This window comes from Boleophthalmus pectinirostris, unplaced genomic scaffold, assembly GCF_026225935.1.
Source record: "Boleophthalmus pectinirostris isolate CB_2022bp ecotype Guang Dong unplaced genomic scaffold, ASM2622593v1 HiC_scaffold_18, whole genome shotgun sequence".
NCBI lineage: Eukaryota > Metazoa > Chordata > Actinopteri > Gobiiformes > Gobiidae > Boleophthalmus > Boleophthalmus pectinirostris.
Window position 1 is genome coordinate 44566760 of NW_026571133.1, and position 16253 is coordinate 44583012.

Consider the following 16253-nt stretch of genomic DNA (forward strand, 5'->3'; position numbering starts at 1 on the left):
TGAACTATTCTGACTGTGGTGCGTCCGTGAAGGCGTCCAGCTGTGCGTCGCCGGCGTCATTGATTAGGCGATTAGAAAAGGCTGCGCGCGCTGTAGTGGGGCAGTCGGGGCTTTCGAGGCTTGCAGACGCGGCCCGTGTGAGTGCTGGAGTTGTTTTTCAGTGTTTTTTAGAATTTGTTTTTAATGCCTTGTTTCTGGTGCTTAAATTTAAAGGTGTTGTCTGGAGCAGGCGGAGACGGCGGCCGCTCCTGACGCGCTCCCGACCCCCAGAATACACCTACTGTAGAAACCAGGTAGAGGCTCTGGGTGATGCATGCTGGGGGTGGTGGCGTTTGTTGGAGTGTATTATTGATATATCTCTGCTAGATTCTGCTCTCAAATTCTCGACGTCCAAGTCCCTTACATTTTCTCTTAAAGTGATTCTGTAGTTTCTTTTACCTGTAATGTAGGCATGTCCAAACTATGGCCTGTGGGCCAAATGCGGCCCTCAGACAATTTTTTTCTTGGCCCTCAGTTTTCCAGGAGAATTGGCCCAAATGACCTTGCATCAATGAAAAATTTACTTTTTATTGCAAGTTTTTTTTTGAAAATCTACCTTGATAAAGCCAATATTTAATATTTAGTTTGTGGATTTGAGAGTCTTGGCATGAATAAAGTCTGATGGCTCATTCTAACATGTTAAACATGCACATATTTCAATTAACTGTATTGAGCATCAGTCTACGGCCCTCGATCGGCCCTCTGCTTCATCTGTGTTTAGATATGTGGCTCTTGATGAAAAAGTTTGGACACTCCTGCTGTAGTGGGAGTGAAATTGCTATAGTGATTGGCTAGGGGGGTGTGCAATGGCGGATAGTGCACTTTAAAACATCTGAAGTCCAGCGAAGCCACACACCTAGGACTTTGCATCTAAAAATGTGATTGTGTATCTTTTTAAAAGAAAATGTGTAAAATGAGCTCTTTTTTAATATTAACTAAAATAAAGAACCGTATATTTTTCCACTTTAATGCCTTTGTCCTGTGTTTAAGCCAGACTTACCTGTGTTGTAAATAAAATAAAAGGATAAATAAAAGTGGGGGAATCCCCTTTTGAAGCCCCCCTCTGCTACAATCTGAAGGCTTTTTTTTTTTTTTTTTTTTTTTTTTTGACAAACCGTTATTTTGTTAATAAAAAAGCTTTTGGACATCGGCCAACCGAGTGTGCTATGCATTTTTTTCACCCTTCCTCTGTCCTAGTGACATTTGCTCCGTCCCAGTCCAAAATGTTCTCTTTTACAGTGTCACAAACAGCCCATTTGTTTCACCTTTGCTGTTTCCTTCTCACATTCTGTCCTATGTTCCTTTTTTTCGTGGACTGATCACTCTCCCTGTTTCCTCGGTGTGTGTTTTATTGCAGGACATGCAGGTGTTTTGTATATGACATTACATTTATGCTCCGGTTCTATTTTCTTTTGGGTGGACGAGTATTTGCCTGAGTTTTTCTGTTTGGTTTCACTGGTCATTGCCCTCTGCACTTTTTCTGTTTATGCCCCTGATGTTTTTTTTTCCTGTTTTATTTTTGTTTTTCTGGTTTTGTTTCTCTTTCTCTCTGACCTGTTTTCCTTTGTTTATTGCTCGTTTCAGCTGTTGCTTCAGAGTGTTGTGGCTGTGTCTTCCTCCTGTTTGTCTGGTTCATCTGTTATAATGTTGGAGAATTTTGGTGGCTTTTTTACTTACACCTGGAATTCTGTCCCGAGGAAGTGGGACTGCAGGTGGCGCTGTCGTCCTGCATTCTCCAGTAGAAAGACGGCACCAAAACCTGTTTAGATCAACTGAGCAACATCACGAGACTCTGAGGAAGAACACAGGAGCAGAACAAACTCTTGATCTGAAAAAGAACATAATTATTGGTCTAGTTTGTTCTCCACGATGATAGAAAGGTTTAATGCCATACTGTGAAACATTCCAGACAAAGCAATAACATCTCCATGAAGAAAAGCATTTGACAGACCCTTCACCAGAAAAGTTACACAATACACCTTTTAAAGACACCTGATTTGGGTTTAAAACATGATCATTGTAAATATTTTTGCAGTGGTCCAAAGTTATTCCTCACTTCCCTTCTGCATTCAGAGCATCTGTGTCACTGCTGATGCTCTCACTTCTACCTGAACCTGACCGTGGCATTTCTCTGAGCGCGCCCCCTCTGGACATCACAGAACCACCGCTGTGTCGTCTGTGTAAACTAAACTAAACATGCTTTTTTCATTTTTCATTCTTATTTTGTTATGATGGTTATTGTACTGAAGAACATGCCGCTCAGTGAGGGCCTCTCCTGCTTGTTTCCATGGAAATGTTGCTTATTTCTTGCCTGGGACCCAGAACACTCACTTCTGCAGTACTTGAATACAAAGATGTGAGTCTGGTCACGGCTGAATCGCTCCATTTTCAAATGGCTGTGATTGACAGATTTGACATATTGACAGATCAGGGGCACACATCAGAAAAAAAATTAATAAAAAATAAATTACACAGGGCTGAAAAACATGACAGGTTTCTGCAGAATGAATGAGTGAAGCCCTAAACTCTGTTCATCTGAGGGGGAGAAGTTTGATGTTATGTGTAAATGGTGGTGACCAATGAGCTGCTTTGTTTCAAATGATTCTCTGAAAAAAATGATGTGATTGGACGATCACATTTGGCCAGACTCCAGATGTTTCTACATGATCATCACATTTATTTATCTCCATGGAGAATGGTCTGAGTATGGTTTTAAATTTCTATTGCTAGAATGAACTATCACTTTAAAACCAGCACAAAAACAACACGTGACTCAACACTGTGTTCCATTCTCACTCTGTTGTGCTACTAAAACTCAGACAACAACCTGCATCTGGCTGTGCACAGAAAAGGGAGCACTGGAGGCTCAAAGGGAGCCCAGGGAGAACGAGGCTATGTCCGAGTGCACACAGTTATTACCGCCAGCACACGTGGATGGACTAAAAGAGGGAACTGTCATATTTACTTCATGTTGACAGGTTTTATAATTGTAGACAAATGTCTCTTTAAAGTTTACAGACCACTGATTCATGACATAACGTAAAGCTACACGCGCACACTCAACGGGACATGTGCACGTCCGCTTCACTTTGCACAGTTTAGGATTTATTCATAAAGAAGTGCGCGAGGCCTCTGAGTGGACAGCGCACGCGTGAGAAGCGTGAGAGAATGGACTGCTCTGAACTTTAGTGTGTTTTCTCAGGCTATAGCCCCATCTAGTGTTCATCACAGAGAACAAAGCTCCATCTTTTAACTCCAACATTTGTGAACACGACAACATAAATAAATAAATAAAATTAATTAATTAATTAATAAAAAAAAAACATTTATTTATTTATTTATTTATCAATCAATCAATCAGTGTGTATACATGCACATCAATAACCCGGTTATGATCGGGTTTTTTGAGTATCCCGGTTTCTTGATGGTGCATGTAAAAACAGTACCCCGGTTACGTCTGGGAGTATGACATCATCACATTCTAGAACCTGAAAACCTCCCAGTTCCATCAGGTTCACGGCGCCGATGACATCATACATGTAAAGTTCCATAAAGCCTTGTTACCATGGCAACTCCGGAACTCAAAGCTAAACTTCAAAGCTTTGTGGGCTTTAACTCAAAGCTTTGTTTGGCCTCGGGGAGATTATAAATCACAAATCGCAAATCACAAATCACAAATCGAAAATCACATATCGCTTAACGGAAAAGGCACATTCAGCTGAGCTTGACACAGAGCAAATCGTACAAAGATTTCAAACAGTAGACTTCACAGAGGAGACTTTACAGAGGAGATTTCACAGAGTAGGTCGCACTTTTTATCTGCGTAACAGTAAGTACAGCAACACTTACAAAACAACTCAATTATAAAACAAAAATGGCCAGAAATAACAGAGGAAATATACCCTTGACCTTAAACCATGACCTTAAACTAAAGAACTGTGGTCTTCGAAAGCAAATTGCCAAAAAAGATGAGCACAATGAGCGGCGATGGTGGCCCTCGCCCCGGCGCGCACCGCCCCCCCACGCGACCTCCGGGGACTCGCGACCGCCCCGGCACGTCACCCTCTTCCCGACATCCGCCCAGGCCGACAGCTCGTCCATTAGACACGTTACATAATGCACCTTTAAATTTTTTCAGGAGTCATTGCGCCCCTGCTGGCCAACAGTGGAAAATGCACCATGTCCAAAATAGACTTTCTGACTTGTAATCATGCATAGAATTTAATTCCCGAATTTGGTACTAATCCGATAATGTAATAATAATTACACTCACAGGGTTAGTCCGATCGTGCTGAAATTTGAATCACTAATGCCTGATCATGGCCTGAATATAATACACTATAAAACATATGAAAAGTGAACTCTATAGCGCCCCCTAGCATAGACATGACATGTCAACATTATCGGATTAGTACCAAATTCGGGACATAAATTCTATGCATGATGACAAGCAAAAAAGTCTATTATATATATTTTGTCGTACAGTCACGAAATTCGGAGCAGTGATAGAACTCATAGAGACAAACAAAAAAGTCAATCATTGTGCACCCCTATGACGAACAGGAAGTCGGCCATATTGGATCAAACATTCGCCGCCGTTTTGACTTGGGGGTCTACAAAAAGATTCAAGTCCCCGGGGTTTGGTCCAAATGAGCTCAAATTTGACATGTCACATCTACAGACATAAACTCACAGAAATTTTCAACTTTTTTTGAGATACTCCTTACGGTTCGCCCGTAGCACGCCGCCGAAAAACGCCTTCATTTCCTGTTTTTTCGGTGACCTGTCACGGCCACAGGCATTGGCCTAGAGAACTCAAATTCAAATCACAATTGCGTGATCCAGGCCTGAATGTGATGAAATATGAAATTTAATAAAAGTGAACTCTATAGCGCCCCCTAGCATAGACGTGAAACATCAACATTATCGGATTAAGCATAAATTCTATGCATAAATTCTATGCTTGATTACAAGCTAAAAAGTTCATTACGGACATGATGCATTTTCCACCATTGGCCAGCAGGGGCGCAAAGACTCCCCCAAAAAATAGTTAAAAAATTATTACACCCACAGGCTTAGTCCCATCATGCTGAAATTTGAATCACTAATGCCTGATTTCTGATTTCGACCTGATTATAATACACTATAAAACATATGAACTGTGAACTCTATAGCGCCCCCTAGCATAGACATGAAACGTCAACATTATCGGACTTGGACCAAAGTCGGGGGTTAAATTCTATGCATGATTATAAGCAAAAATGTCTATTACAGTCATGGTGTATTTTTCACGGTTGGCCAGCAGGGGCACAGAGAATCCTCCAAAAAATATTGTAAAAATTATTATATGCACATGTTTTGTCCGATTGTGATGACATTTCTATCAGTTATACACTGCATGACCCTTATTCCATTGATATGTCAAATACAGTTATCAGGGATACAGCGCCACCTATATGAATGCACACAATTTATTATTGTGTGACATAAAGTTAGTTTTACATTCATTAGTAAAACTTTGCCAAAACATTCACTGACGTACTCCTCATCATAAAAGTCAGTAAGACCTATGCCCTAGTTTTACACTTTGGCCTTTAGAATAATTTCACTTCTGAGAAATTTAAAGGCACACTATGTAACTTTTCTGGTGGAGGATGTGTTTTCATGCACTTAGTCTTAGTGTGACAGTGCTCTTGACCATTAAAGTCACGTGACCTGTGGCTTAGTGTCTACAGTTTGTCTCTAGAATCATTCACTTTATCCAATTTTAAAGGTACACTATGTCATTTTTCTGGTGGACGACCTGTCGGCCTTGGGAGCTGTCGGGAAGAGAGGGTGGCGTGCCTGGGCGGTCGCGAGTCCCCGGAGGTCGCGTGGGGGGGCAGTGCGCGCCCGGGGCGAGGGCCACCATCGCCGCGCGCAGCTTTAATGTACCTTTAAAAAACGCGCCGCAAAAACGCAGGACGCTCTAGTCGCGCGTCCACATAGACTTTACATTGAAACTGGACGCTTTGACGCCTTGGTGTGAACGGCCCTTAAGTTTCGTTTCTGTAAAACGTAAACAAATGTGATCAGAGCTGAATGATCTGATCAAACGGGCTGATGTGGCTCTACAGTGGTTCTGGTTTATATGTTGTAAAGTTAAGTTTATTTATGCAGAAGATTTTAATGAAGAATCTGTTGGTTTGATGTGTGCAGGGGATTGTGGGAAATCTTGTAGCTCCTTATGCTAAAGGAGCTCACGGTTTGTATTTTTCCTGGTTTATGAAATTGATTTAAGTTAATTTTTGCTCTTGCACATTTGTAAGATTATGTCAAGAAACCGGGATACTCCTTTTGATCATGTACACGCGGATATGAGTATCTCGGTTTCTCAGTGCACATGTACACGCAGTAACACCAATACTGACATAACCGAGATATGGAGAATAACCGGGAATACTCATGTGCATGTGTACACACTCAATCAGCTCTTTTTACCATAGCAACCATATCTCATGTCATCTAGCAACCACAATAGCACACAACATCCAACAGTTTACAACAGTGAGTTCATATTTTGGAAAGGATTTGTTTTTTCCATAATTAACGTTTAACCTGCATTGCACATTTACTTGAAGAAAATACTAAATATGGAAAATACAACAAAAAACCTGAAGAAGACAGAGAAGACCTCAAAGAAGGCCAAACCTGCAGAGTAAGTTTGTATGACAGTGACCATGTTTGCTTGTGTTGATGTTTTTAAGCGTGTGTGGATTAAAGACGAGTGTGTTTTCTATAGGTCCTCCAAACAGAAGGGCAGTGATAAAAGGACAGAGTCAAGCAAAGAAAAGGTTTGTGCTTCTTTTCATCATGTGTTCATCATGTGTGACTGTAAAATCTGTGGAAATATATGAACACAAGTATTGTATATAACATGTGGCAGTCTACTGTTCAGTAAGTGTTTCCACTTGTTGATCTCTGACTGCTTGTCCGTCCGTCAAACAGAAGAGAGATTTCTACATAAACAGTGATGTGGAGGCTGCTGCACAGGTCACAGCAGTGCTGTGGAGGACTCACAAAATCAGGTTTGACTTCAACTCTGAACTGTCTGAAAATCTACAGCAGCATTTACCCACACAGCCACTTCTGAAATATTTTCTAGACTAGCACCTGTAGAAGATCACAAGCTCTCCATCCAAAACAAGATGGAGGAGATCTTCAGGAGGTGGTCCAGCACAAAACAGACGGTGGGGGAGCAGACATCTCTGCTCCAGCAGCAGATGTCTGAGGAAGGCCTTCACCAGACGACACAGCTCTCTCTTCCGCAGGTACTCTGTCTCTGATATCAGCTCATGCCATAATCTAGAACATAACATAAATAACACAGGGTGTTTAGTCTGAGCAGGAGCTGAAGAAGTTAACAGAATATCTTCAGCTGTTGCTGGACAGGGTGATTGAGCAGGACCAGAGTGTGATCAGGGCTCACAGGGAGGAGCTGGCTCAGTGGAAGGAGGTCAGAGCTTTAACATTTCCACATGTTCTCATGATGTAGCTCGTGTTCATGTGTGTGTTTGTATGGACAGAGTGTGCAGAAGGAGGAGGAGGCTAAACACGCTGTGGACCAGAGTGTGTGGGACAGGGGCTTGGCCATGGTCAGGGAGTCAGAGGTGTGTGACAAACCTGAGCTCATGTTCATACTTTTGTACTCTGCAGTTTGTTTTGATTGGGTTGTTGTGGTTTTAGGAGCAGAAGTTGCTGAGGAGGCAGCAGGTTGTGGAGGAGTTTGAATTTCAAATGCGCACGAAGATGTTTGACATGTTTAAAAACTTTACCCTCCATAGAACCACGTCTCTTTTTCAGGTAAATGTCTAAAAGCTCAGTGGACATTCACAGTCTCCACTAGACTCATGTGTCTGTGTGCTGCAGAGTCTGGAGCTGGAGCTACACCAGGTGATCTCAGAGAGGCTGTACACTGAGCTGAAACTTGAGGGGCTCACAGCAGAAAACGATAAACTCAAAGGCAAATACAGACAGGCCAAAGCCAAACTCAGGTGAGGTCAACAATCATCACGCTGCAGCTATTCCACTCCTTCACTCATCCAGGAGAGGTCCAAGGTAGAGATTAAGATTCCGAGGTGGTTGTCTAGACAGTGTTTTTAAATTAAGATGTTTTACGTTTTCTCTTTGGTGGGAGTCTGAGACAGTAGGATTTCTAATGCAAAAAAGCTAAAAAGTTCTTAGAGGGAAGAAGCAGTGATGCCACCCTGCCTTTGCCCACACACTAAGCCTCATTATGGGTTTATGGAGTCTCTGTCAGCACATGAGCTTTGTGACTTTAATCCAGAGGTGGACAGTGTACTGCAGTCATCTGTCTACCTGAGATAAACCTTGATGTTTTGGTATTTTGTTTGTGACTCTTGTGTCTCATAAACATGTTCTCTGTGTAGCAGTGTTAGCTCAGTGTTAACACTGAGCAAAGGACCTGCTGATGAAAAACACAAACAGTTGATGGACAAAGAGCTGAAGAAGCTGATGGGTAAAGCCCAGGTCTATGAGGACCTCCAGAGGAAGAACCTGTGAGTTTGTCTGATATGAGCAGAGCAACACACACAACCACACCACACATCTGTGTGAAAAGAACAAACAGCAGAGCCAAGTATGTGGGAAAACTACTAGTAGGTAGTTACTGAGAAACTGACTTATAAAAATCTGATGTATAATTTGAGGAGCTGTATGTAGCTCGTGATCTTACTGCTGTGTACTCCAATCTCAGCTCAACCTGTGCTTCAGAGGCTTCACCTGCAGATAGAGGACTCATACACATCATTCTCAGTTTATGGACAGGCCATGTGAAGCTCAGAACCTCCAGAATTGCCTCCCTGAGCCGCAGAGGCTGCACTAGCACTGACTCATGACAGCTGCAAGTGCTGGGGTTTACTGACCGTTCAGATCAGAGAGACACAATTTAGGTTTAAACCAACTGGATTTCAGCACTGAAACTTACAGAAAAGTGCCCTGAAGTTAATCGTTATAACTGATATCTAATATCTACTGATTCTGATACCACAATGATAATAATAATTAAAAAAAAAAAAAAAAAAACTCTTTCTTTAGACAATACAATGTGATTTTCTACATTAAATCATAGAATAGTTTTTATTCCCCTATGTCTTTTATGTGTGTAATCCTCAGTGGTGCAGTAGGTTCATCTTGGTCCGTGTGTGTTCTAGTCTATGTGCTCTGACACTTCAGTTCTGATTCAGTTCAACATCATTCTAAAACATTCACGGAAGGTTCATTTCTGTCCTGCGGCTGGTAATGAGCTGGTATCGATTCTTTAGTTTCGACACCAGCTCAATCTGATTTTCAGTCCTAATAAGGGCATATACAGATACATTTATACAGATACATTCAAGGATTCCTCCTGCTTGCTAAAATGCAGTCATTTGTGTGATTTGATTTTCTAGACGCTTTTTGCTTGCTGATGCAATGAAGTTTGAGAAGATGTGGCTGACACTGGACGAGGAGGTGAAGGAGCTGCTGGAGAGGGCTTTAGACCTGGACTCCACCATCTACCAACAAGTCCTGCACCTCTCCTGGGAGCAACCGGAGCTGAGCTGTGCCGAGCCATGGAGGAGGTTTGAGGAGACATCCATGCTTCTCCAGAGCTCCCGGAGCAGCCAGGAGCAGAACCAAGAACCACAGAACCAAGAGAGACATTCAAAGGCAGAGGAGAAGAGCCACAGCCCAAGGACTGTGCACAAACTCATGGAAATACTGTGTGAAGAAGCGGTAAGAAAAAGGCAGGATAAGTGAATAAAGACTGTGTGGAGCATAGACTGTAGAGAGAAGCGGACTAAGAGAGTGTGACGTCACCCACAGCGTTCTTCTCCAGTCAAATGAAGCTCACAAGGCTAGCAGTTGAGAGCCAATATGAAGCAGCGTTCCATATTAAAATGTATTTATGGACAAAATAGCGAAATTACAAACCCCAAAATCATGATCATGTAGAGTGGCTTAAGATGAACATTTTAAGACTAAAATGACGAGGCTCACAGCAGCAGGTACAGACACAGTGGTGACAATTTTTTGTTAAAGGTTGTATAGAGGCTTTGCACCGTCACGTGACCCCTATATCAAAGGTACCTACGCCGCCATGACACCGGGCACACTATGTCATTGACTTCAGCAGCATCGGAGAAACATGGGCAGGTTTTGTTGTGTATTTGCTTGTTCTAGACGCTCTTAACGGGATAAAACGATTCGTTTCTTCACTGTTCCTCTGGAAATTACTCCGTCTTGCCTAACAAACCTGTTTCTGGCGTAAAGAGGAGGCGGGAGGAGGCGTTTCTACGTAGGAGCTGTAGGGGAGGGGGGTGGTTTCACACATGCGCAACATTTGAAAAAGAACAAACAGTCACTGGATTTCTCGTTCCTTGGAAAATCCTCTATACAACCTTTAAGTCAATTGGTCCATCCTCATTCCGATTTGGAACATGATGTCTCGCAGGTTAGCTGTGTCCAATTATAGAGTCTGTAGTTTGAACTTGGATTGTCACAGGTATTGAAAATCATTTGACTCAACAAATTTTACAGCTATTGATACAAAAAAAAGTCATCCAGTCACTTTCTATTGTCTAAATAGAGAGTGTGTTTAATATCTTTGTGGTATCAAAATCGTACTGAGTATCGAGTCTATTCCTTTGTATTTCCTTAGAGTTTTAGTATGATGACTGGTTTGAACTATTGTCTGTAAAAATAATAATCAGGACACTTTCTTTTCAGGGCTTCTTGATTGAGTTTCTAACAGATAATGAGCTCCAGTCCTTGGATGAAAATGAGCGTACTCGTCTAAAAGCGGGCTGTCTGTTTAAGGTAAGTACTGATAGTTTGCAGTAACATCAGTCTGGGGTACAGCGTGTATGTTGCCATGGTGACACAGTGCACACTTTAGGAAACCTTTTAGATGGTCGGAAAAGTCACATTTTCAGGAGGCTGTACAAGTATAAGTGTTCATGGTCGTGTTTAGGAGAAACAGTTGGCTAATGCAAGCGAACTTGTGACTGTGATGTTCTTTTTGATTATGGTAAAACAAAACTCTGATTAAAGTTTAACTAACAGCACTACAGACAGAGCAGTTCCTCTAGTTTGATTACACCCCCTTCCTGCAATATTTAAGTTGTCTGAAAAATGTTTTAACAGCACTATGTTTAAAGTGATCCGTATGAAGTGCATATTGTTCCTTGTTTAGACTCTCGGTATAAAGGACGTGTCACAGTTGGTGGATTTCCTGTGTGAATATGACCAGCAGAGCTCCAGGCGCAGGGCGGTGAGTGACAGATGTTAAAGTGCCTACAGTTGGGAGCATTTGTAACACTGCTGTTGAATGCAGGAAGCTGAGGCTGCAGAGTCCAGGTGCTCCACAGGTGAAGTCCAGACCAGCCCTACAGCTCCTGTGACCTCTGACCCCATTGACCCGACTGACATTCTGCAAGCGCTCAATGTTTTCATCAACCACCACGAGCGGGGAAGCCCAATGCAGCGACACTTACAGCTGGGGTAAAGCATTTTGAGCTCCTTCTCATCAGACCTGTATTTCTGTGTCAGACCTAGACTCTGCTGCCCTCTTCAGGGCTGTCTCGTCATGGTGCTGCGACGTGTCTTCTCAGATCATTTAAACAGGTTATAGGGGATAGGATTAATAGAAGCAGAGGGATGGACATATAAACCAGAGGGGCTGAAACTCAAATCAAACTAATTCTGATATCTTCCCTCAAAGAAATGGGACATAAACATGCTCATCTTGTCCCTGGCGTCTGATATATTTGAGTATTTTCCTTGGTCTGAGTTTCTGCTGAACTAAGATTCCTAAAGTGTAGCAGTGGATGTGTGGGACATGCTCCTTCATGTCGGTGTGTGCTCCATGGACCTGGTTTGTGGATCTCAGTGGCTCCTCTGGTCCAGCAGTTGTGCCTGTTTCTGTTGCCTGAAGCTCCTGTAACGCTCCGGTCTGTGTTCTGTGTGTGTCGGTGAATCCAGGTGCAGGGATAAGTGGAGTGTGCAGAGTCTGAAGGTCCTGGACATGTCGAAGGAGGAGGCCTACTGGGAGAGCCTGTCCAGCACCATCACAGCCCACAAACTGTACATGTGGGAGGCGGCTGAGAGGAGCCTCCAGCAGCACCAGTGAGTTCTCCTGGTACATGCACCAGTAAATACAAGGCCCTCTGCTATTTTTATAAGTATTGTAGAGTGTATTTAGATATAGGTCTACAGTGTGGGGAAGCTGGCCCAAGTGGTCGAAGTAGGAGTCAGATGAAAAAAATGTACCTTCACCAAAAAATATTCATTGCATCCTCCACAGAGTTGTGGGCAAATTTAAATACATATTTACTAGTGATGTGATGTTCCGTATCGAGGCTTCGAAGCGTGTGTCGAGTAGGGAGGGGGCGTTTCCGCGATGCGCGTATCGAGGCTTGCTTCATTTAGGGGAGGAACTGAAAATGATGACGTCCGAAGCCTCGCTGCCCGGCTGTACCACGTGACTGATTCAGGAAATGGTTCAGATTTTGCTGCTTTTTCATTTTCATCATTTTCAAATAATCATTTTCCATACTGCCAGTATATAGATACACAGTACACTGCCATCACTACAATATACATGTTTTACATACTTCTTTATTTTGCTGACAGTTTTATTCACAGGCTTTCTGCAAAATGTCACACACTTCAAATTCATGTCAACTGATATTTTTGTGTCCAGTAGATGTCCTGTTAGAGCAAATGAAGCTTCAAGAAGCTTCAGTGAACCAATTGGATGAAAGGCTTGATCAATTTAACTAAACAAACACTAAATAAAACAAACCCGGGATAGTAATTATTTAGCTGTTTAGTTGATAGATGTAAATGAAATAAAGTGAAAAAATGTGGACAAAGGCCCTCTTTGTCACATACAGTCTGAGGCTATACCAGTGTAAAAGGGTCTGGAACCGTAACAACTGTCCTAACTTGGAAGGATCTAACCAGAGACAGTTTTGTGTCATGTGTCTCTGAAAAGCAGAAGACATGTCCTCTGAGTTTGCTCTGGCTCTTACTGTTGTCTCTGTGTCCAGTGCCGTCCTGTGTCAGATGTCTGAGCTGCTCCTCGAGATCCAGACTCTTCAGCCGGAGAACTCAGAGCTGAACACGGTGCTCGTGGGTCTCCAGGAGCTGTGACTGGACTGACCCGGGCCCCCGTGCCGCCTTTGACTTCAAGATGGATTTTACTGCAGCTAAAACCCATGAAACTGTCTACATTTGGATGCAGTTTGAATAAAATGAGACGATGAGGAGGCGTGGCTTATTGTTTCTGCAGTGTTGAACAGGAAGTGAGAGGACCTTTTTATATATATTTTTTTATTAATAAACCCTTTTGGATCAGTATTAGTAGATGTTAAATCATAATCTACATATGTTATAGTTTAATTCGCACTAAAAGTATTCTTCTTCTATGGTCCTGTGTTGGGAAGGTTACTTTTCAAATGTAATCCCCTACAGATTACAGATTACATACCCCAAAATGTAGTTTGTAACGTAATCCATTAAATTAAAGTGAGTAACGTAATCTGAATACTTTGGATTACTTGATTTGCTGTAGAGAAGCAAAGACCAGAATATCGTAACATAAGTTTTGTCTGATAAAAGAAAATAAAAAGCCCAGTATTTACTTAACCAAATAAAAAATATTAATAGAAGAGATGGAAACACAGTCCACACAGCATGATTTAGTCCTGTTAAATCCTGTTTGAGGCATGGTTTAGTCCTGGTTTAGTCCTGGTTTAGTCCTGGTTTAGTCCTGGTTTAGACCTGGTTTAGTCCTGGTTTAGACCTGGTTTAGTCTCCGGCAATGAGTGGAATTACTGAAAAATAAAAAAAGGGATATAGCCCAAAATGTGAAAACAGGAAAATACCTGTGTGTAATCAATTTATTTCAATAAAGTAACTGCAATCCAATTACCACTCACTGAAACAGTAACTGTAACTGAATACAGTTACTCATAATTTGTACTCTGATTACGTAACTCCAGTACATGTAATCTGTTACTTCCCAACACTGCCTGTATTACACACAAAGGATTCTTCTGAGCTTTTAGACATGATATAAAGTTGTCCCCTCCTCAAAAACATACTGCAGATGTGTTTTGTTTCATTCGCATATTTGAGTAATTCTGCATTATTAGTCTGACTACATCTCATCTCACAAAGCTCCAAATGTTCTGTTCCACCTTATGATGTCATGAAGTGGTATTTTTCCAGGTGAACAGCTTCTTTACCTTTAGTTCAGTCGAGATTTGAAATTCCAGAGGTGAAATTTTCCACGATTCTAAGTGTATGGACTTTAAAAACACAGTGGAGCGCTTCCTGTATTACCTCATGACATCACCAGGTGGAACAGAGTGTTTTCTGTTTGAGAGAAGAACCCAGTCTGAATGTTCAGGGTTTGTGTGTTTTAAACGTGTGAATGAAACAAAACACAACTCCAGGTGTGTGTGTGTGTGTGTGTGTGTGTGTTTGTGTGTGTGTGTGTGTGTTTGTGACACTAGAACACAGATCTGAAAATAGCACAATATACACCGCAAAAACTGGAGGGTTAACATTTTTAGTTGTTTTTAACACAAAAAGTGTTATAGGCAAGTTTCATTGTTGACAAAAGCGCGTGTTGCATGCTGGGAATTATTTTGGTTGGCGGCAAAAAACACTAATTCAACATGACGGACGGAGTGAGAAAGCACGTAAAGGGTATTGATCCCGGTTATTTATCCACTCTAACAGCAGAGGACCCAAGACCATTTGACCAGAAATTGGTCATAAGCATCGACGGACGACAAATCACCCTTTTCAACCCGGACAAAAGGTGGACCAAACCAAATTTCTAGTCAGAATCGCCTGGACAAATATTCACTTTGGTGATATCCACAATGACTTGGTGGAAACTCCTGGGCCATTCACAGCAGAAAAGATGAAAACCTCCAAGAGTCTCGATGTGTTGTTGAACTTGTTGGAGTCCACGGTTTGTTAGGATCTTCTACGTTTGCTCTGCGAATGTTTGAAAGTCGTTTAATTCACCGTTAGTGGTTCTTTTCACTCAGAATACGAAAAAGACATTTTCCTTCTTTCGTGTTTCTATTTGTGCATCCGATAATGCAGCAGGAATTTACCATTATCGGGGATAAATACATGAGGTTACACACTGTGTTTGACCACTATTGTGTTTTTTGCCTCCGACCAAAATATTTCCCAGCATGCAACGCGGGCTTTTAATAACAATGATGTCAGCTGAAACTCGCCTATTTGAAAGTTTAATGGAGGTTGGAGTTGGGGTTATTTGCCAGAGTTGAAATGGTTGAAGTTAATTCAACTTCTCCCAGTGTTAATTTAACTTCTCTTAGTGTTCATTTGGCTCCTCCCACCACTTCAAGACCAGAGAGAAGACCAGTTTGAACCAGTTCTGTACAGAATTTCATCTTAAATTAAAGCACCTCTGTGTGTTGTTTAGCTAAATCAGGATAACTCTACAAAGTGTTGTCTGTTTACTCTCAAAACATGAATATAACTCTGGATTCCAGGGTTAAACAGGAACTTCGGTCCAGTGTTACTTAATTTCCAAAAATGTAAAATTATCTCTAGAACTCTTACAAAATGTTCAGATTGATTCTGTGAGAGTCAGTTTTAACACTCCACTTTTTGCTGTGTAATGTTGTATTCAAGACTGATCTCGGTCTCGAGATCGGCCTCGAGACCGTTTTTTTACAGTCTTGGTCCTGTCTCGGACTCGAGGTCTGACACTTGACAGGTGGGATCATATTTCACTACGGCTGGTAAATGTGCAGAGGCTCTTAAATATCACAGCAAAACCAGTAAGAGAATGTCACTGTAAATGTTATGAACTTGAAAAACAAAACAACAACAACAACAACAAAAAACTTGATTCACTTTGAAGTTGTTTTGTGTAAAGAGCCAGTGGAAGTGGGATTAAAGAAGAGCTTCTCAAACTGTGGGTGAGGGTCCAAACAAGGGGCACAGAGTGTTTCAGTACAGAACAGTTTGGCCTATTTTAAATCTAAATGAACATGAAGCAGATCAAATGGTGACAGATTTATAAAAACATAGATATAAATGTGCAAAAATAACTGTAAAATACAAATAAATGTAGGAAATGCCAAAGATGGTCTCGATTTGGTCTCGATGGGCCGTGG

The 16253-nt window shown here is 41.8% G+C and overlaps 2 protein-coding genes across 3 annotated transcripts in view; one reads left to right on the forward strand and one right to left on the reverse strand.

Annotated features, from left to right (window-relative positions):
• The window catches only part of LOC110159930 (MAM domain-containing protein 2-like), a 44270-nt gene extending 38320 nt beyond the window's left edge, over positions 1-5950 (reverse strand). Inside the window, exon 1 of the mRNA XM_055153220.1 lies at positions 5843-5950. Within this exon, the coding sequence (XP_055009195.1) occupies positions 5843-5950 (108 nt within the window). The remainder of the gene's footprint in view (positions 1-5842) is intronic.
• Positions 3747-13346, forward strand: LOC129408955 (dynein regulatory complex protein 1-like). Of its 2 annotated transcripts, none has more exons than XM_055153883.1 (16): positions 3747-3868; positions 6660-6736; positions 6821-6872; positions 7027-7106; positions 7184-7349; positions 7418-7534; positions 7605-7688; positions 7765-7881; positions 7948-8072; positions 8469-8597; positions 9489-9813; positions 10807-10896; positions 11273-11350; positions 11414-11580; positions 12061-12204; positions 13131-13346. In XM_055153883.1, the coding sequence occupies exons 2-16, from the start codon at positions 6672-6674 to the stop codon at positions 13231-13233; spliced, it is 1842 nt and encodes a 613-aa protein (XP_055009858.1). In that variant the 5' UTR covers positions 3747-3868; positions 6660-6671; the 3' UTR covers positions 13234-13346. The 2 variants fall into 2 exon arrangements, with proteins under 2 accessions (XP_055009858.1, XP_055009857.1); XM_055153882.1 differs by lacking the exon at positions 3747-3868 and adding an exon at positions 6041-6283.
• Positions 13347-16253: the final 2907 nt, after the last annotated feature.

Bases quoted from the DNA above. Each gene is read 5' to 3' on its own strand.
- LOC129408955 (XM_055153882.1), top strand. The intron at 7,107-7,183 runs GTTTGACTTCAA...AATATTTTCTAG, and splicing joins TGGAGGACTCACAAAATCAG to ACTAGCACCTGTAGAAGATC. The intron at 11,351-11,413 runs GTGAGTGACAGA...TGTTGAATGCAG, and splicing joins AGAGCTCCAGGCGCAGGGCG to GAAGCTGAGGCTGCAGAGTC.